General features: G+C 40.4%; 1 protein-coding gene across 1 annotated transcript in view; it reads left to right on the forward strand.

Moving 5' to 3' along the window:
* The window catches only part of atp2a3 (ATPase sarcoplasmic/endoplasmic reticulum Ca2+ transporting 3), a 90,037-nt gene that overhangs the window by 30,442 nt on the left and 37,433 nt on the right, over positions 1-22,162 (forward strand). The window contains exons 4-7 of the mRNA XM_017460035.3: positions 9,596-9,700; positions 11,104-11,242; positions 21,200-21,280; positions 21,410-21,495. Of these exons, the coding sequence (XP_017315524.1) occupies positions 9,596-9,700; positions 11,104-11,242; positions 21,200-21,280; positions 21,410-21,495 (411 nt within the window). The remainder of the gene's footprint in view (positions 1-9,595; positions 9,701-11,103; positions 11,243-21,199; positions 21,281-21,409; positions 21,496-22,162) is intronic.

The following is a 22,162-nucleotide window of genomic DNA, read 5'->3' on the forward strand; positions in this document are numbered from 1 at the left end:
CACATACCCCAGCATGTCAGGAAGTTGGGGTCAGAGCGCAGGGTCAGCCATGATACGGGGTGCCTGGAGCAGAGAGGGTTAAGGGCCTTGCTCAAGGGCCCAACAGTGGCAGCTTGGCAGTGCTGGGGCTTGATCACCGACCCTCTGATCGGTAACATAGAGGCTTAACCATTAAACCACCACTGCCCTAATGTAATAGTAAGTAATTAAACCTAACACCAGTGAAAGGGTAGGTGATACCACACCACAGCATCGCATTAAGGTAAAACAGTGTATTCGGGTTTGCACTGAGCCGAGCGTGTCGTAGAACTTGAGGTCACCTGAACAATAGATTCACTTCCTGCATTTGAAAGGCAAAGTGGTGGCTTGGACGGTGTGACGCTTTTTTCCACAGGATTGGAAATCTGGCCGGAGGTGTGTAAGGCTTTCTCCTGTGCGAAACGCACCAGGTCTTTGCGAGGAAGCTGCATAGTGCATGTAGTAGAGCTTTTAGCATAGTGCATCGAGTAACTTTTAGGGAGTAAAAATAGAATACATTCAACTATGTATTATAAATGCATAACCTTCAGGGATGTTTTGACTAGTACAGTATGCATTCTGAATAGCAGTTTGTCATTATGTCAGACTGTAAAACAGATTTTCCTCCCCCAGCCGTTCTACCATCACATTTTCATTAGGGTAGAAGCTTTAATATTATAATATCTGTCAAATTTTGACTTCATGAACAGCCCTTCCAGGTGAAAAGCGTTTTGAAATGACACTTCCTGTCAGTGCACGTATCTGTGATTTGGGCGAAGTAATATACAGGAACAAAGGAGAGTAAAACTACACCTGGTTAATTTTGTATTTTTTTTCTTTACAGCACATGCTCTACATGTTCACCCTTATGCTCTACGTGTTTTCTCAGCCGCTGTCTTATGTTTTTGCAGATTTTGCTTAACATGCTCGGATTGACGTAATGTTTTTGCTCGACGGTTTCCCCACTGGTTCCAGACTTGTGGAAATAATGTACAGAAATATTAAATGCACTGCAAAAGCTTAATGTGAGTGCCGGTCATGTCTGACACATTAACATGTTTTTGATGTAAGTTTTGCCATCGCCACTACCGTATTTGTAGCCGTCTCATGAGTTTTGTATAAGCGTGTGCGTAATCAGAAATTTCTGACACTGACACAACTTTGACATCAGTTATCTTTGGTCACAGTGGCACTTAACTGGTGGTGAGCACCTCATATTATTTGTCCTAAGACCTGACCAAAGAATTTGTACTTTTTGTTTTGTTAACGATGTGTGACTCCTGTCTGCGACAGCAAATCCGGGTCGAAAGTCGCACAGAGTAAAGCCAGCTTTAAAGGGAAACACCAATGTTTTCCTGTATTTGAGAATAGTGAAAATAGAAGCCTTTTTTATTTGAAAAGCAGTTGGTCCTTATTTAAAAGTCCTTTTAAAAGTCAAATCCAATAATCCGAATTTTAGGCCTTTGTCTTAAATACGATTTTGACGGGTCTTTTTTTGTCAAATTGTTTGGATTATGAAGTTAAAGTAACTTTTTATAAAGTTCTAAACTTCTGTCTCGCCTTTTAAGATTTCGGGGAAAATTTGTATTGATCACACGGTCGCAAAACGGTGACAAACTGTGCAGACCGGTCAGAATTGATCGGAGCGCGCCCAATGTGTCGCTGCGGTGTATGTGGGCTAATGTGGCGCCTCCTGCCATCATAAAATAGCTACTTCTAGAAGTAATCATTTAAAGTTGTTTCTGTTAACGTTACTTTGATCTAATGTTGGTAAGGTCAACATTACAAGATCTGGCTCGAGAACAGTGCATTTAGTGCTTGGGCGAAGCCTGTTGAAAATAACGAATTTGGAGTCCGCTGCATGTTGTGCAAGAAAACGCTCAAATTAGGAACTTTGGGTATGTTTTTCTAAGTCAGAAAAACATAAAGCCACCAGAAAAGTCCTGCCATCACCCGATATTGTTCTGTATCCATATCAGGAGATCACCAAAGCCCAGCCCCAGTGTGACCCTCTCTGCACTCAGTGTTAACTCGGTAAGCGACCTCCGGACAGCGCTTGGATCTAGGTCGTGAAATAAGTCTTAAATTGCATTCATAATGGTCTTCAAAAGACCTTCGAAAGCCTTAAGTTTCACTTGTTGAAACCTGCAGAAGCCCTGTGTTCAGCTGTAACACTTAAGTTCTTGGCATGAAGCAGACATGAATGAAAATCTTAACAAAGATGTTCTACTGAGTTTTATCCAACTTTCCAACACTGGAACAGTAACTCCAGTTATTTATGCTTTCCCGACAGTTTTCTGGTATCCATGTGCGTTGGTAACACAAACACACATTCTTCTCTCTGAAAAAAAAAAAAAAGAAAAAAAAAAAGTTCCATTTCTGAAAGAACAAATTATATTTATAACATCGTTCGCAACAAATACTTTGAACCGAAAGACTTGACTAAGCATTTTACAAAACTGTATTCTAGATAATGGCTGTTATTGATGGACTTTAATAACCCCCTTTAAAATGCCTTCATGAGTTAGTTTTGCGTAAACAAGTGTTTTTCTGTTATCAGTCGTTCTGTGATGACGGCACACACGCTGCAAATGTGGTCGAGAGGAAAAAGGTAGGAGAAGCCACAAGATCTGTGGCTTAGTTTGTAGAGACAACAAAAGTGTGCCGAGAACTTTACCCCTGAGAATCAGGGCTGTGGCAGTAATGTGGAAAATAAACGCGGTGAAGGATTTCAAATGTATTTTTATCCACTTGACTCGTGAGCGAGTGTAGACCGTGGCGAGCGAGAGGAGAGGAAGCATGTGTGTCTTGGTGCTCGCAAAACTGAATCGCTCGCATGCTCAACGGTTTCATCTACAAACCCCATTATCGGAAAAGTCGGGATGTTTTATTTAAAAAATCTGCAATTTGTAAATTCTCTTGAATCTTTATTTAACTGACAAATAAATTACTTTTAATGTTTTGGCCGACCTACTTGATGATTTGTATTTTAAATATAAACAAATTTTGAATTTGATGCCTGCAAAAAAACACACACTCAAAAGTTGGGACAAGGGCAAAATAAGAGTGAAAAGTTTTATAGAATATTCAAGTTAGACCATTTGAAACATTCCACAGGTGAGGGTATCATGATTGGGTATAAAAGAGGCATACACTAAAGGCTCACTCTTTGCAAGCAAAGATAAGTCGTGGCTCTCCTGTTTGTGCCAAACTTTAAGAGAATTGTAAATAAAGTACATACAGTACATAATATTGTGAAAAGATTCCTGGAATCTGGAGAAATCTCAGTCGGTGCAGGGCAAGGCTGGAAACCTCTGTTGAATATGCGAGGCCTTTGAGCCCTTAGCTGGCATTGCACGAGATACCATCATGCTTTTGTGATAAATATAGCCACACGGGCTCGGGAGTACTTCGTAAAACCCTTTTCACTTCACACAATCTGCCGCTGCATCAGGAAATGCAACCTGAAACTCTATTACTCAAGGAGAAAGCCATACATCGATTCCACGCAGAAACGCCTGGGCCTGAGTGTGCTGTGGTCAGATGAGCCCACGTTCCAGCTTGTTTTCGGTGGGGAGATCGAGCCCTCTTCGATTCAGGTGCGTCCAACACGAGTACAGCTTAAAGGTCTCATTTAGCAACAGACGTCTCTGCGAAAGACCGTGCAAAACAAGTTTGCGCAATTCAAGTTGTTCTCTTCAAAAAAAAAAAAAGCACAAAAAACTCCACCAATTGCAAAAATGCCGCAGCAAAGTCAAGTATATTGAAAGTCAAGTAAATTGGCTGCAAAAGATCACCAAATAAACCCTGAAATCATGTACGGACTGTTTATATTTACGAAATACACTTAAATTGGTCAGTGAAAACATCGGAAATCTTTTCATCGTACTTTTGTCATTGAAATAAAGCTTCAAGAGAATTAAGGAGTCATGTTGCAGTTGTTTTATCTTCGGGAAATGGGGTTTGTATACATTATGTATACATCATCGTATACACTGCGGTGCTAATGTTGGATAGAACACCACCCAACATGATGATGATTTTTACTGAAGTTTTAAACCAGTTTTAAGGGGTTCGCAGAGTCACTGTTACTGTGATGATTCAGTTAATGCTTTCCAGGCACATGCCTACCTGAGGAACTCCTTTAAATCGTAAGGCGGTGAAACAGAACCTCCGCATGCTTTCTGGTCGGATCACTCCTGTAGATATGATGGAAACCAAGTCAGAACATAGCCACCAGTTCAAAGTAAGCAAGAGTGGAGATGAGGATGTTGAGATTCACGATATCGATTAAGGAGAGAAGAAAGTTTTCTTTGGCTTTGTGTAAATCTTCAGTAACTGGTTTAGTCTGTAATCAGGACCAGGTCAGTGTCAGTATTCAGTACAGTGTCTTGTGTGTAAATCACCACACTGTCAGAAGGGGCTTGGGAGCTGATAGTATTTCTGAGTGATAGACTGCAGTCAGACCTGAATCTTCTTCTTCTGACACCTTCTTCTAGCAATCAGTCGGTCGATATCTCTCCACTTCATTCCCATGCCAATTTTCTCCTCTTTTTTTTTTTTTTCTTTCTTGTTATCCACTCTTTATAAGCGCTGTGTACGTTCATTCCCGTTTGATTTGTGATTATGGTGTTTTGTGCCTCTCCGTTTCATTTTTATTTTCTCTCTCACTCTCCATTGCTCATGGCCACACTAAATCCTTGAAACCGTTCGGGTGAGTGTGTAATTATTTGATGATGAGAGGCCGAGCTCTGACTCCACTGTGGATAAACGGCTCAGATCGGGGGGGGGGGGTACAGACGAAGAGAAAAGATGATTGCTACAGAAGCTCATTCAACAGGTGAGCTGGCAGGATATTAATAATTAGTGCGAATTATTCACACCTTTTCATAACAATGAAAACCGCAATCAGTGTCGTTTCCAAACACGGTTGTTTTCAACACTGGGACATGGTGACTTGGGGGTTAGCACGTTTTGGGGGTTCGATCGCCGCCGTGGCCCTGCGTGTGCGGTGCTTACATGTTCTCCCCATGCTTCAGGGGTTTCCTCCCCCAGTCCAAAGACATGAATTGTAGGCTTATTGGCACGAACAAAAGTGTCTGAATTGGTGTGTGAACGTGTGTGTGATTGTGCCCTGCGGTGGATTGGCACCTCCTCCAGGTTGTCCCCTACCTTGTGCCCCATGCCCCCTGGGATAGGCTCCAGGTTGCCCGCGACCCAGTAAGGATAAGCAGTACAGAAAAAGGATGAATGGATGTGTCCAACATTAAAGTTTTCTAGGTAGTGAAAAATGATTTGCACCCCGACAATTAACTACAGTTAATACTACAGCTGAGTGACTTCAAGGTTGGAGTACACTTTTATACTTTTAAGAAAATCTAGAAAGCTTATGGGTTCTTTGGTTTGCCTTGTAGAACTCGACAACTAGTTGGATTCTGACTACCCTCAGAGTCTACTACTCCTCTGGAAAGCTAAGAAACTTTAACAGGAAAAAACCCACCCTGAAGGACTTGCGTCGCACTCTTTATCATTAAAAGGTGATCTTCAGAGAAGTCCAAGATATAGTTTGCAATGAAATTCCGAGTTGGCGTTTCAAAACTTTTTTTTTCTTTAATGCTTTCACTTTTAGTGTAACAGTTAGCGGTGCAGTGGGATTCTAAAGAGAGTGATGCAGCAGCGCTTTAGTCCTTTAGTCTGACCAGCTCTTTGACCTCCTCATCTGTACTCGATGCTCAAAAAAAAACTTCCTCCAAAGTTTCATGCTAATACTGATTTCAACGCCATCACGCTCATCATCTCGTAGATCGCTAACGAGTCAAGTCTCTGCCATAACTCGTGCAACAGTGTCTTATAGCTAACTGCATTGCATTCTGGAAATTTGAACCCAAAGTTTGCTCTCTCCACTACTTCTACATTGGATTTCTCTTTAATATGGCATCACTGGAATAAGGTGAGTGAGGGGGGGGGACGAAATTAATCATCATTGTAACTGTGCTAGCAATGTTCCACAGTGACAACAAAGGAGTAATGAAAATACAGCACCAACCAACAAATTAGCAGCAGAATCGCAAAGCACCTCGCAGATATTTCAGTATTAACATATTGAATGTGTAGGCTGAAGTTTTGTTTTAAGTATCCAGACAACCTTTAAGGAAATTCTTTAATTACTGCCAATAATATTACATGACTAGTTTTCACAAAATGTTCTCGATGGTGTACTTAGTCCCTGACCTTGTGAACTAGCATGAGGGTGCGTTTTTGATGCACTCTGGATAAGGGAGTCGGCTAAATTCTGTAACTGTAATAAAAAGGAACAATTTAAACTCACCAGTATGTTCCATATATAAAAGTACAGCAACCCATGCAAATGATAAGATCTCATTAGTTATACGTAAATTTACGCACACGAGTCTGATACGAACTTTAACATTTTTGTATTTTATATATTTATGTACTTATTTTAAATGTGCAGGATTTCCATGAATTTCTTGTACGAATGATTTATGAATAATTTCCAGCTTGACAGATGAGGCCCATTGTGTTTTATTACTTATTACTCTCATACATCATTTTAAGGCGCTTAACCAGTGAATGAACAGTTTTTGGAACGTGTTTGGATTTCTGCTCGGTCTGGTAGTATTTTCACACTCGCACTGCGTGGGTGGATTACAAAAGGTGCATGACACCCAGCTCAAACTTGTGGTTTTTCATTACTGACACTATCTCTATAAGCATATCAGATTTCTCAGTTAAAGGAAAACTCAACCTGAAGCACATTGTTATGTTTCGTGATGCTGGTGCTAATTTGTCGGGTGGTGGAAAATTTAAACGATCTCGAGCATAAAGGATAACGGGCAGATTTCGCTATGAGCTTGTAAAAACAACACAACCTTTGTGTGTCACTCGGCATTTTCCAGAGATTTTCAACAGCATATTAATGAGAAATTCAACACAGAAATGGTGGAGAGAGCAACTCTCGGCACCGTTATCAATGGGAGCGTGTGCGGTTCGCAGCACAATTCAGTTTTCCTTTAAGGACCCACGCTAAATTTAGGTTGCTTTGGTTTGACCCCATAAACCAGAGGTCCATAATGAACTAACTATAGTGCTGTAAGACTTCCTTTGCTTGCAACTTCAGTCTAGAGCTAAACAGGTCAGAACAGACTTACAAAGTGGCAGTTCAACCCCCTACATATTTCCCCTATTAGAGCATATCCTCACAGCTACTTTTACCCTCGACTAGTCAATCGGGATGTAACTGGCTTTCGCAAACGACAGCTTTCCCATTTCCTGTGCTGGGAGGTGGCTGTATTTCTGGATGTGTGAAATGAACAGGCTTTTGTTACCTCCCACAGCACCTGAGTACACTGTCACGGGTACCATGTGTTGATAGTAGCTCTTAGGAAGTGAAAGCATATTCGCTCTAGGTGTGTGGATATCCCAGTCCATCAGAGCAGCTGTATAATATACATTCATCCAGTACAGTAAATTACAGACTTAGAAAATCTAGGGTTACAGTCATTAAACCACAATTTGGCATTGATATAGAGACCACATTGAGTACAGTGATACTGGTACTGAAATAATACCATGGCACGAGATATATAGACTATTACTGTTTTTACATAAGTAACGTGTGCCCAAGAGCGCAAAGAAATTTTGTTGAAGCAACACTTTATACAGTAATGTACAGCTTAGCTTCTATTAAGATAAAGAGCATGAATGGAGCCATCATTTTAGGTTTTACATTCTTATTAAAAATAACTAGATAAAGATTGCATTATATCAGTAAAATTAAACTTTATTGTGTCATTGACGTTAATCTTGCTCTTATATTATTTACATTTTACGTGACATCATTAAACTTTAGTGCATCATTGAAGTAAAACTTTACTCCATTGAAGTAGAACTTAAATTGTACATCGTTAAATTTAAACTTTAACCTTTACATCATTTAAGATTTTACATTACATCAAGAAAGCTAAACTTCATTTCATTAAAGTTCACTTTAATATTATATCTGCTTTGTTATATAATAAAATATATAAACCTCACATTGTTTCATTAAAGTTAATCTTACTATTATTTTATGAAAGTTGACATTTACATTAAAACATTAACATGGAACTTTATATCATTAGTTACATTTTGTTACATCATCGAAATTCAATTTTGCGTTGCATCATTTAAAGTTAAGTTTTACATTATAATCATTAAACTTTTATTTCATTAAAATTTACTTTATTATATCGACTGAAATGTTATATATTAAAATAAACGTTATGTTGCATGATTAATGATCTAATGAAGTTTATCTCTGATTATACAATGTAAAGTTTAACTTTAAAGAGAAAATTTAGATTACATTTACCTTGTATCATAGTAACTGCTGCCCTTTTTATTATTATTATTTTTTATTATAAAAAAAGACCACCAAAAACACCAGTCAGTTTTGGGGAAAAAAACACCCCACATTTATAAAGATTTAATGAAAAGATCATGATAACGTCTCAGAAAAGTGTATTGTGACATAATTGATCAAGATATCAATATTATATACACTACCTGTCAAGTTTGGAGACCCTCGACCGAAATGTTTCTCATGATGTTAAAAACCTTTTGATCTGAAGGTGTAGGATTAAATGTTTGAAATCGGTGTTGTAGACAAAAATATAACCGTGCCGACATATTCATTCCTTTCATTAGAAAACTAACGTCTTATTTACAAATTATTTTTTTTTAAATGGTTGACTTGGAGAGAAATATTCCGAAAAGCAGCCAGTAAGTGTCCAGCGTGGGTGTGAACTCCTTTAATACTGTTTAAAGAGCATCTCAGGGAAATTCCTCAAGAAATCGGTTGAGAAAATGTGAAGAATCCATTTCTAGAATTTCTAGGTGAAAAGCGTGTCTACTTTGAAGATACTAAAATATGAAATGATTTTGATGTATTTTGGAATTTTTATCACAACATAATTCCCATCATTCCATTTGTGTTACTCCAGAGTTTTGATGACTTTATTATGATTCTAAAATGTGGAGGAAAATAATAAATATAAAGAATGAGTGTTTCTAAACTTTTGACCGGTAGTGTAAATGAATAGTTTAGTATGGCACCACTGGCTGTATAGTTACAACTACATCAGTGCATGTGAGGTTGCTTCCATTGACACTGAGCAAATTACTGTGAAGTTACAGTTCAAGCTTCAGTGTATTTCTTGAAGTTAGTTATCAGACCTATATATTGTAGTACATATCTTGGAATGTGGTGTGTGTATGTGTGTGTGTGTGTGTGTGTATATATATATATATATATATATATATATATATATATATATATATATATATATATATATATATATATATATATATATATATATATATATATATTTTTTTTTTTTCAGTCACCCACCTCTAATGCATAGAAATATTTCTAATTCATGCATTTGTTGTTTTACTTGTTATACATTCTACATTGGGCTTTTAAACGGAATAAAGTAAAATCATTAGTATAAGATAAAACAATGCTTGCTGCACGGATGAGTGTGATGTATGAATTGTGCCGTGTCTCTTTCCCCAGGTGCTGGCACTGTTTGAGGATGGCGAGGAGTCCACTACGGCTTTTGTGGAGCCTATAGTCATCCTGCTCATCCTGGTCGCCAATGCAGTCATTGGAGTTTGGCAGGTGTGTGTGTGTGTGTTTGAGAATGAATAATCGAGAGTGTTTGTTTGTGATGAACTCCAGCACAAAAGAAACTGACCTAATGAATAAGGTCTGTCCTCCACTTCTGTAAGTCTAAATGTCAGCACACAATGAAATCGAACACCATTATGTAGCACAGACACCGTTTTTATTTCACAAAGCACTCATTTGCTTATGGACGTAGATACGGACCTGCAGCCTGTTGCACCAGCAGAATATCTAACTTTTATCCTAAGTCAGGGTGTGAAGTTGATCTTAAACCGTACATAGAGATTAGTTAGGTTGACGCAGTGTAGAATTTCGGTTGGACCACAGACAATTAAAGGTCCACCGTAACTACAGGGTGTCCCAAGTGTCTCCGTATATAGGGGATTATGTTTGCCATAACCACGTCGGTTGTGACTTCGTCAGTGGATGTTCCCGTCTTTTTGAATTTGTTAATGAGTTTGGCAGCAGTGTCGTGTGTGTGTGTGTGTGTGTGTGTGTGTGTGTGTGTGTGTGTGATGCGCTCGCCATGTTTCCTGTTAAGTCCTCCGCAGCCTTGAGACAGCTTCCCGATCCAGCCATGAGAGCGATTTCAATGCGTTCGTCTTTTGTCAAAGGCATTCTTAAAGGCTGTAGGGAACAACAACGGGAAAAAAAAAACTAAGTATGAAAAATTTTGGAAGACATTTTGCTCAAAAGTGTTAATTGCCCTTATGTATAGAGACTTTTGTAGTAGTGACTAAAAATCAAAACTCAGCCAAAACTCGGTCATACTGAGTAGTTCACCATCACCAGACAATCAGAGACATGATCCAGATACATCCCTGAGATGTCAAGACGTACAGAAGCGGATAATGTCCGTCGTCTTTCATTGCTGAATATTTACCGCAGGTTAGATATACACTATTTTACGTAAAGATAAATGAACTGTGTGCATTACAGTAAAGTGGAGACTCAATTTATCCATCTCTTGCATTTGTATTTTATTATAGAAGCACTATTTTTCACAAACCTATTCTGCATTTGTATACGTTGAAAGACAGTATATTACATTAACGCTAATCTAAAAATAAATCTTTTGTGTTGTGTACTATCTTAGTACATTGTGCTGGTACAATAGGCTGCTGGACTTGGCGCATTGTTTTTATTACTTATGCTCAAGAGACTGTGTGCGTCCTCCAAAAGTTCCACATAGGTTCTTCCATGTTCTGTTTGTTGCCTGTGCATTCACAATGGAGCTGATGAGTAATGCTGTGAGAGGTGTTGAGCTAAATGTAAATGTTACGCCAGAACTGCAGGACGTGTTGATAGTGTAGATCAGCGTGAAGAGGCTGTAAATGTGTGTGTGTGTGTGTGTGTGTGTGTGTGTGTGTGTGTGGTGGTGTTGTATGCTGTTGCAGGAGCGTAATGCGGAGAATGCCATTGAAGCTCTGAAAGAGTACGAGCCAGAGATGGGGAAAGTGTACCGCATGAACCGCAAGGCCGTGCAGAGAATCAAGGCTCGGGATATTGTACCAGGAGACATTGTGGAGGTGGCAAGTAAGCATCGTTTTAGAGTAGGGGTTCACAATTTTATACCATTGTGGACCCCGTCAATACAGAGATATATATATATATATATATATATATATATATATATATATATATATATATATATATATATATATATATATATATATATATATATATAATATATATATATTGCAAACCAACAACAAAAAATAAAATTATGCACATTTTTATTTAAATGTTTTCTTTCTACCCATCAAAGCCATTTTTATTAAAGTTGGCATTCGATTTTAATTGACATTATTTACTGCCATATTAATTTGATATTGGTGGGTTGTGCTTCCCACAGCTGTAATAAAATTAGAAAATCATGAACCCCCTGGCTGTACTTCACAGACCACTGGGGTCCCCGGATCCCACTCTGAGAACCGTGGTTTTAGAGGACTGAGACGAGCTATTTTTTTTTTTTTGGCCTTGGGGGTTCTATGGGTTTGCGGAGTCGTTATGCAGCCCTAAAGGGAGCTTGATTTGGCCTGTCGAAGCCTGACAGGTTTGACCTTGAAATGTTTGGCTGGTTAAAAGAACCAACGTGTTTTCTTATGATTAACCTAACTAACCAACTTTAACTTCAGTAAGGCTAGATTTAGGTGTAGCATAGCAGTAATTAGGCGTGTTGATTATTCTGTCAGTGGAAGGTCCTCATAAGCATAGTAAAGACAAGTGTGTGTGCACATGTGTGTGTTTGTGTGTGTCCAGCCTGCAACCTCCTGTTTTCCCATATGGCCACTTCCTAATAACCACCACAGTGGCACCACCTGGATGCCACAAGCTGTTTGCCACCCAGGCTCCAGAAAAGCCCCTATTGACACGCACGCACGCACACACGCTCCTCGTGATTCAAATCATAGAAAGACTCTTATCTAAAAATAGACCTGTTGTCATTTCTGTTGCAGAACCTTGGATGCACACACAACACACATTCATACGTGCACACGAATGCTGTATATCGGGTCTTGTCATTAAAATAATTAGTGTCTGTTCCTGTAATCCTGACTTGCTAATGATGTTCAGTTTGCGTGGGCGAGGAGAGGAGCAAGAGAACAGGGGAGATGGAATGAATCCAGCATCGGGAGGGTGGAAAGAGGGGGAGAGAGAGAGAGAGATCCTGCAGGGTTTCTGGCTCTCATTCATAGCAACAACGGTCACCTGCTGAATGGAGCTGGAAAAAAAAAATGGGGAGAGCAAATAGTGTGCTTTTCAGTGAATGGACAGGATGGTTAAATTACACAATGGGACACTCGGGTGTCTCATCCAGCACACAAAAGGCATCAGTTAAGTGGTGATCGTTTTCCTTCAGATTGTGCAGAGGAGTTGCAGTAGGTTTGCGTGATTCTGCTGTTACCTACTAGTCATTACTCACGCCTATGTTTCAACACTATTTAACTTATAGAGACTGTTGCTCAATTTGTGGCCATTTTCTCAGTTCAATAACTCCTGACTTGTGTAATGTAGACATATTATTAGAGTCAAGTGAACTTGAAGCCCCTGGCAACATCATTTTAATAAACATTTCCCAGTGGTGAATTCAGGGAATACACACACACACACACACACACACACACACACGCACGCGCTCACTATCCCCTTTAATAGGAACACCTGTACACCATGCTCATTTATGCAGTTGTCCAATCAGCCAATCATGTGGCAGCAGAACAAATCATATATATATATCATAAGATCATTTTAAACCAAATGTAACAACTTTTGAAAGTATTTAAGGATATATATATATATATATAATCTCCTTAAATACTTTCAAAAGTTGTTACATTTGGTTTAAAATGATCTTTAATGTTCTTGAATTAATTGCCTACTATCATGTGAAAGCTGCAGGCTTATTAAGTGTATAAAACTGCTTTTAGTTTCACATGTTACTCTAGGGCTAAGGTTGGGAACCGGTGATCTAGATTATCGGAAGGGATATTTTCCACGGTGCTCAACAGTCTTTATGATTGTGTTTCTACGCAAGTTCTGCCGATCCTCATCGGCTCATGGCGATTTATGGTGGGTTCAAAAAGTAAATTTAGTAACGTAAATTTACCATTTAACCCGGAAAAGTGTGACCCCATGGCAAATTCCATGCCTTTTCTTACAGCATGAGAATCAGTGCCACTGTGACTAATACTTGCCCTTTCATGATATTCAGCGTTCTCGCTTCTCCAAACCTTACTGCTCTTCTTTTGATTGAGAATAGGAGATAAAACAAGAGCGCCCAGGCTGAGGTGGGTGGAATGAATGAGTGTGTAGGGGAAAATAAAAGGCAGAGAGAGGGCGAGTTAGGATACTAATGTGACATCTGAGCCAGACTGATTGGGAAATGAGAGAGAGAGAGAGATTGCAGACTGGTAAGGAGAGAGACCCAAGAAACATAGCTAATGGTGAAGGGAGAAGGAACGGTGGGATAAGTGGAGAGGGAGAGAAAGTGAAAATGGATTACGTTACCTGTCTTGGGCAGGAACAAGCCATTCTTTGTCCTCGGGTCCCTGCTGAGACAAGTCTACATTCCGTAGGCTGTGCTCATACAAACACACACACACACACACACAGACGAGCACCTCATCACTGATGCCTCAAAGGCTTGTCACACTGACCTCAAGGGTTCTGCAACTTGCTCCAGCCATTTTACATCACTTGTGACCCACGTGCTTGGTCGACAAATCTGCATGCTTGCTTTGCGTCTAGTCTTGTGTCCTGTGTCATGAAAAAATAAGTACACCCCATGGAAACTGTTGTCTTTTTTGACATATTTGGACAAGCAAACATTTGATCATATTTGAAACAGTGCCTATTAATGAAGTTGATATACTTGAACTAAACAACAAGGGAAATTAGTTTTCCGATCATTTATTCAAGAGAAATATCAACAGAGTTGATATTCTTCTGTGGAAAAAGTAAGTGCACCGTTGGCCTCAGAAGCTAGTATTGCTGGAATTTTTGACCACTCTTCCATGAAGTATTCTTTTAGTTGCAAGATGTTTGATGGTTTTCTTTCAAGGAATGTGGGCATTCCTTGGTAGATTTGCTCGTGTGCTTAGGATCATTATCCTGTTGAAAGGTCCACTTTCGGTCCAACTTTTGGACATATGGCCTGACATTATCTTCAAGCACTCTTTGATATGATGCAGAGTTCATAGTTGAATCAATGAATGTAAGCTGTCCAGTCCTTCACAGGTGGTATGAGGTGCTTCTCCTGAAAATGTCATTGGTCTGTGCCAAACCTGTCTGCTGTTACTGTGGCCAAACAACTCTCTTTGATTCGTCTGTTCAGAGCACATTATTCCAAAAGGCCTGGTCTTTGCCTATGTGCTCTTTGGCAAACTGTAGTCTTGCAAAGGTTTTTTTCCTGGCACTCCTCCCATGCAGGTCAAATTTGTGCAGTCTCTTTCTGATTGTAGAAGCATGCACTTTGACACGAACAGTTGCAAGACTTAATAGCACATCCTGTGATGAAATTTTGGGGTTCTTGGAGACTTCTTTTTGCATCAGATGATCTGTTCTTGGGCATCCACAACCTTTTCTCTGACGGTCTTACAGAACTCTAGATCTTGGCATGATGTCACCACACACGTTAATGCCTAGGGGAACACCAGACACTAAATATGAGAGGGGTATAAATAAGATGGGTTCCACCTGCACTCCCTAAGCAGGTTGTAGTCACTGGCACGCAATCTTGAACACCTGCTTCAAATTTTATGAATTTGAAGGTGTGATAAATGTAGGGGTGGACTTACTGTTTCCATGTGACTGATCTGTTTTTTTTCTACTACAATCACTACAAAACGTCAATTTTATGTCATTTAATAGTGTATCAACTTCATTAATAGGCACTGTTTCAAAGATGATCAAATGTTTTGCTTGTCCAAACGTCAAAAAAGCCAACAGTTTCCATGGGGTGTACTTAGTTTTTCACATGACTGTATACTGCAGTCTGGTACTGGTATGTCCAAGCAAATGGACTTGCCATGTGTGCCTGAAGATGTTTGGACACAAGGGTGCTGAAGAACATCTCATAACTTTAGATATTTTTCTGAGTCTAGTGAGCAGTGAGTGATTAAGGCTTTGGGCAACATATCAAAAGGTTATGAGTTCAAGCCCCGGCACCGCCAAGCTTCACTGTAGGGCCCTTGATCAAGGCCCCTAACCCTCTCTGCTCCAATTGACAATAAAGGCTAATTTCTTCCTTCTACTGCTATGACTCATGTAGACTCATGGAGAGAGCTGATGCACACAGAGAGGTGGAGGTTATACCAGAAGAACTGAAATGAAAGTAAATATTGTGATCAAAACTACAAAGACAACTGAGGAATTTGCCTTACAACCTTGCTGAGGAAACGCCTTTAGTGGACTCTATGCTTTCACGTTAACCCTCTTGCCAGGAGATCGCGGGTTTGGATCCCGGCGATGCCACAGCCTCCTGTGGCTGGGAGGCCGGGAGAGGAAAATTGGCCACGCTGTCACGGTGGGAGGGACAACATACACTCTCTCTCTCTCTCTCTCTCTCTCTCTCTCTCTCTCTCTCTCTCTCTCTCTCTCTCTCTCTCTCTCTCTGACAGAGTGATGCTGGCCAATCGTGGGCATCTCTGAGATCATGTATGAGGAAGACTGCAAACAGCGCTTTACAGAGTGTGTTCAGCTACCCTGTGACGCAGCATGAGCAGTAGCTGGAAACGATAGGGTAGCTGGCTTCACGTTAGCCTTCACTCTCCCTAGTTGGTGTCTCTCATGTGAGAATGTCGAGCTGGTAAGGGGTGGGTGACCAAAAATGACTGGTGGGTCTTGCAACGTTAAGATGTTCTTGCAAAAGAATGCATGGCCACGACATGGTGACCGACAAGAGTGCAGTGTCAAATAGGGCTAGGCAATATAATATGAGATCAAAATCAAGATAGAACATCATAATACACTTTTCTAAGTATCGTCAGATGTAATTGCTTTCTTCATGAAATGCTTTCATTTTTATAAACACGGGACAAAGGTCTTTGAATGTATAGCAGCCCTTGTTGCTGCTTTGTTAGCAAAAACTCTCACCAACTCCTTGTGCCACCACAACAACCACACATACATACACACAGACAGGCAGACAGACAGACAGTCAGTATACATAAATTCACTCACACTACCAGACAGATATGTATGTATTAGTTACAGATTGAATGACGTGAGTGTGCACGCATGTTTTTATATCTTGTTGTGGACCAAATGATTTATTTTTGAATATGATATTTTTTTAAACATAGAAACATTCATATGTTTTGACCAAGTGGGGACAAGCCAAATAGGTTTTTAGGAATAATTGTATTTACATAGTTTTTTTTTTTTTTTAAACTGAAGTCAAGTTTAGGGATAGATTTAGGTGTAGCATAACATTAATTAGGTGCATTTATATTTATGTCAAAATGAATGGCCCTCACACGACTAGTAAAATGTGTGTGTTTCGGTGGGGTAGGGGTTGTATGGGAGCTGGCAGAGATGAAGGTGTTGTCAGCACTGTCAGCTTAAATGCCTCTATTTCTTTATCAAACCCTGACATAATGTCGTTGCTAAGCACCGATTAGAAAAATTATACAAATATGCAGTCACAAAAGCAAACGTGAAGAAGACCACATTTCGCATCCCAGGGAGTACAAAAACAGAGAATTTGAATGGGAAAAAATTGATGTGGAAAAGAAGAAAGGAGTTCCAGAAGAAAATGTGAAAAAGAAAAAAGGAGTTCCTTTGGGAATTCATAAAAGGCGGCACATACAAATCGGTTGCTAAAACAATAAAATTGAATCAAATGGCAAAACAAATAGCAACCGGGTGGGGGGAAAAAAACACCAAGCCACACATACAGTCGTATGTTTGTCTGATTTGTCTGCTGCCCACCTCCTGTGTTCCTGCTCGGGATCATTTGCAGGCATGCACCACTTTCAACGGAACCTTTGGCACACGTGGGTCTTGGGCTAAGCAGGGGGTACTGGAAACCGCCACGGCTATTTTTGAAAAGCGCAAGTTAGCAAACATATAAATCAATTTGCACGTTAGTTTCCAGCCGGCCCTTGCTTTGGGGTAACAGTGGAAGTCCAGAGTGGAACTTTCCCCTGGCTCTTTCACACACGGAAAACTTGTCCATTACAGGCCCCAAGGAGCCGCTGGGGGATTTCTGTCGGTCCAGCAGACATGGAAAGCTGCGAGAAGTGTTTTTCTTTTATTTTCACTCCTTTGGAACAGTTGTTTGGTCGTTTTATTACTGTTTCAGTGTTTCAGTTACTCTCCGTCAGGTTTGATGAATGCGTGCGTGTGTAGCTGAATGTAGTCTTACAAGTCAAATCATACCAGATTCTCTGGACAACAGGGTCCATGCTTGTCCGACTGACCCTCAGGTCCTTTTTTCTCACTGTGTGTGGGCAAGAACAGTCTACTTTCACACGGAGAGGCCATTTGACTGACATTGCAGATAACCAGCCACACATCTCGGCAAATATTCCACTAGCTGCTCCAGTCAAAACTCAAGAATAACTTAACAGCGGGATGGTACAAGCTTTTTTCATTCCAGTTACTGTAGCTTACTCCAAGAAGCTCATTGTGTTCCAATATTCAAAAGGTTGCTTCTTCATAGAAAGTCAAGGTGTGTGCAGAAGTTCAAATAGTTGGCCAGATTGCCACCTTTTGGAATTTGAAGGTTGTATTCACCGGATCGTATTCTTCATACACACACGCGCACATGCACACACACACACACAGTATAGATGAGAACTTGGGCAGAATAGTGCAATAAACATCTACTGAGTGGCAGTTCTGAGAACGGCCATGCTGAACGGAAGTCAGCATTAACTCACATAACCACTTTTTATGAGCGCGGTGAGCAGAAAAGCATCTCAGAATGCAGAACACTCCTCATCTTGAAGTGGATGACCTACAACAGCAGAAGACTACAGTGGATTTCACTCCTGTTGGCCAAGAACGTGTTGCCTTATCTTTATTTATATGTGTATGTAAACCGTACTTTACCAACAAAAAGTCAGCCTCTGCATTTGACATCATGCCTTTGCAATAAACTTTTTGCACGGCATAGCATAATGGCTGTGCTTCCTTGGCGCGCTCTGTATTGTTCTAACTCGGTGCAAAAGCCATCTAACTGGAGCTGGTCACATTAGCATTTAAATGGGCTCTGTAGCCATTCGTGGTGGCTGGCAGGCTGGTGGGAGGAAGGCCAGGGGAAGTCGAAAATGAAAACGTGGCGAGATATCACAACGACATTTACAGAGACTGGAATGGCTGAAAGAATGTGGGAAATTATTTGAGGGATGGACTAGGCCTGTGTTCTCACCCGTTCTGCTCACTACAGCCACCTAGACCAGCCTCCGACTGCATCCTGAACACGTTGAAGCAGGACCGAGGACAGGGTGATGGACATATGTGGGTGAGGACCGAGAAAGCGAGTAGGGTAGAAAGGTACCATTTGATGAGAAGGGGTGGTTTGTGTAACAGTGGCATTACACAAGACTTTGACATGGATCATTATGAGTAGGAGTGAGCTGTATCGAGTGGGAGAGGAGGTCGAGTCAGGCATGTTGAGCTGCGTCTCGGCGAAGAGCTGGCATTCAAGTCGAATCTTTCATTAGAAGCGTTTTAATACTCACTTTGCTATTACTTCAATTGCAATCGAGTCTTCCATCCTCCACTGAGCGCATGGAATACCAGCCGTCTGGCACAGATCCCGAGTTTCCTCAGAATTCCACCTTTCTCCTCAGCATCAATGACGCGTGATTCCACAACCCATCTCCTTTGCGTACTTGCACAGTTTGCCCAAAAATGGTGATCAGAAAAACCCGCTCAGGCCTGCACCCTCGCATGTCTCAGTTCAGATGTTGAAACGTCTGTAAGATTCAGTGCATCCTATTTGTAGAGAAGCATCTCTACCATCATTAGGCATGACCCGGCATCAACACAAGATTGGAAGGCTCTTAATGAACACACATTTGACACGCCTAGTCACAAGGCTACGCATCATTAATGTTTCCATATATATCCGAGAAAATGCTTTCAGCAAGCCGACAGTCAAAACGTATCAAGGAAGGCTATCACGAGGTTAATTTGCTGCTTACGGATTCTGAGATCTTTTCAGCTTGAGGGATTAAATGTCGAAAACTTGGTACCGGAAGAGTGCTAAAGCAGGATGTGAGATAAGAGGGTTTATCTTGACGGATATAATTATACATAAAGAGAACCTAGCCCTAGTCAGCACTCGTACTTGGAGACACTTTGTAGATGTAGGCCAGGGAGGTTGGGGGGTAGTTTTTGAGTCTGATGTAAAACGTCCTGATTTTAATACCACTTGTTAGTGAAGGTCTGTTAGAAAACGATATTGACCACGTTTGTTTCCAGACAGCAATGTTGATTACCTTTATCTCTTGTTTTTCTCGCCTGAAAATTGGAGCCACTTTTTATCCCCGCTTGATGTAGCACTCAAGCACGTTATTGATCTTTATAAAGTGTCTGAGTTTATATCAGCTTGGAATCGAGCAGCCACGTTAGTTACATGTCTGGAGTGTTGTTTTGGCTCCAGACTTGTGTGTTTTGCACCAGCCACTGCTTTGCTTTACGGATATCGTGTCTGGTCGCAAAAACATTCTCTTCTCTCGCTGGTGCTTAATTCTCTTTATACACCAGCACTGCTGAGGATAATTCAAATCACAGGTTTATGTTAACGGGCTTGTTCGAATACGTTAGTGTTTCTATAGATGTGTACGGCGAATGCACACGTAGTATAAGCCTTAGTGGTTCGCCTCACACCTCCAGGGTTGGGGGTTTGAATCCTGCCTCCGGAGTTTGCATGTTCTCTCTGTGCTTTTGGGGATTTCCTATGGGTACTCTGGTTTCGTCCAAAGATATGCGCTGGAGGCTGATTGGCATTTCCAAATTGTCCCTGGTTTGTGAATGTGTGTGCAGTTGTACCCTGTGATGGGTTGGCACCCTGTCCAGGGATTCCCCCGCCTTGTGCCGAGTTCCCTGGGATAGGCTTCAGGTTTCCCGTGACCCCGTGTAGGATAAGCGTTACAGCAAACGGATGGACGGATGATATGGTGAAGGTTTCTGTTAGGAGATTTGTATTTAACTTTTATGGAAGGAGTCTCCAGTGTCAGCACTCGATAGCCGTCAATAGGATTTCTGCCACAGGGGCGTCTTCAGGACAGAGGATTTATCTCTTTCGTGTTTCTTGATAGCATCAAGCTGATGAGGGAACAATATGTAGGTGCAGTAGTGGATTTTTTGTGTTTCTTACTTATACAAATAACCTGGAAGATATGTAGAACATGATGATCAACAACAACAACGTACGGATTAAACCTTGGCCTTAGCAAAACTATATTACGTTTCTGAGAAATCCCATTTGGGAAAACTGACTTCCTGTCTGGAATGCTTGTTTGTGTTTGGATGAGCTTCCTGTCTGTCATTTTATAGACACTGTACTCTATGGTCCACTGTACAGTAGATCCTGGGTGCAGAGCTTTGTGAACATGGGCAGGAATCATTCAAATTTCGAACCCACCTACATACAAAAAGACTAATCTTACTTAGTGCACCTTTAACTGTAAATATAAAAGGTTAAAAATACTGTTCATGAATACATACATAAAGTATGGCAAATTGCTTTGGTGTATGAGGAATAAAACACTTTGGGGTGTGATGTTCTAGGAAGATAACTGAGGTTGGTAACTTCGGTATGTTGCGTCACACCACACCGAGGGTGATGAGTTTCCTAGAGCATTTGTTGTGTGTTTTAATCCTTACTAATTTCATATGAACCATTTAAACAGCTCTGACTTTTTTGTGTGTGTAAGAACAGAATAGTAAGTCCTAAGAAGGCTCTTGTCTCTGATATATCTGTATATATTTATTATTTTACTAATAAATACTGTATATATTTGATATTTTTTCCAGTTGGAGACAAGGTGCCCGCTGATATCCGAATCGTCTCTATAAAATCCACTACTCTCCGAGTGGACCAGTCCATCCTCACAGGTACTGTGCTCGAAAAAGATTAAGGCTGCCTCTTATATATGAACTGGATTGCGTTTTTGTTGTTTGGTTTGTTCTAAATCTATAGAGGACCACCAAAGATCAGTGTGTGTTTGTGTGTGTTTTTAACAGGCGAGTCTGTATCGGTTATCAAACACACTGACCCAGTGCCTGATCCCCGAGCTGTTAATCAAGACAAGAAGAACATGTTGTTTTCCGTAAGCACTTCCTTCCTGTTGTATGTGCATGCATGTCTGTCTTTGTACGTGTTTGTGTGTGTGTGTGTGTGGGCATAGATCATGCAAATGCTCTAGATTTTTAAGCATGCAACATTATTATTTCCTTGACCTATTTACTGATATTCTCACTGTTGCTATTTATGCATTCTTTGAATTAACTTTTTTTTTTTTTTTTTTTTTTTTTATATAAAGTCAGTGTGGTTTTTTTTTCCTGCATGTGTTTTCATTTTTAAGTGAGATTTAAGATTTTTTTTTTCTTTTTCCATAAAACTCTCATGTCTTGCATAATACAACAGTATTTCATAATAGTCACACTCTTTCCATCTTTCCATCTCATTTCTGTTTGCAAAAAAGAAAAAAAAAAAACGTTAGGATGTCATAAATATAAGACTTAAGTGTTCCTTCTCGCTCCTGCTATACTGGTCCTGTCAGCAGCACATTTTTCCATTCTCAGTTCACTTACATTCTGTTTGGATTATTTATAGTCGAGGGCACACCTTTGGAGCGCTTTAATCACTTGAAGCCACAGAATCACTTTGAGTACGCCTCTGTTTAGTTTAGCAAATTGCACTTGTGGTGTATGCTTTTTAGAGTAGGCTTTTCTGCATTTTCCAACACATCATCCCTTTAATAAATGTGGTCCACT

Source organism: Ictalurus punctatus, chromosome 28 (genome assembly GCF_001660625.3).
Source record: "Ictalurus punctatus breed USDA103 chromosome 28, Coco_2.0, whole genome shotgun sequence".
NCBI lineage: Eukaryota > Metazoa > Chordata > Actinopteri > Siluriformes > Ictaluridae > Ictalurus > Ictalurus punctatus.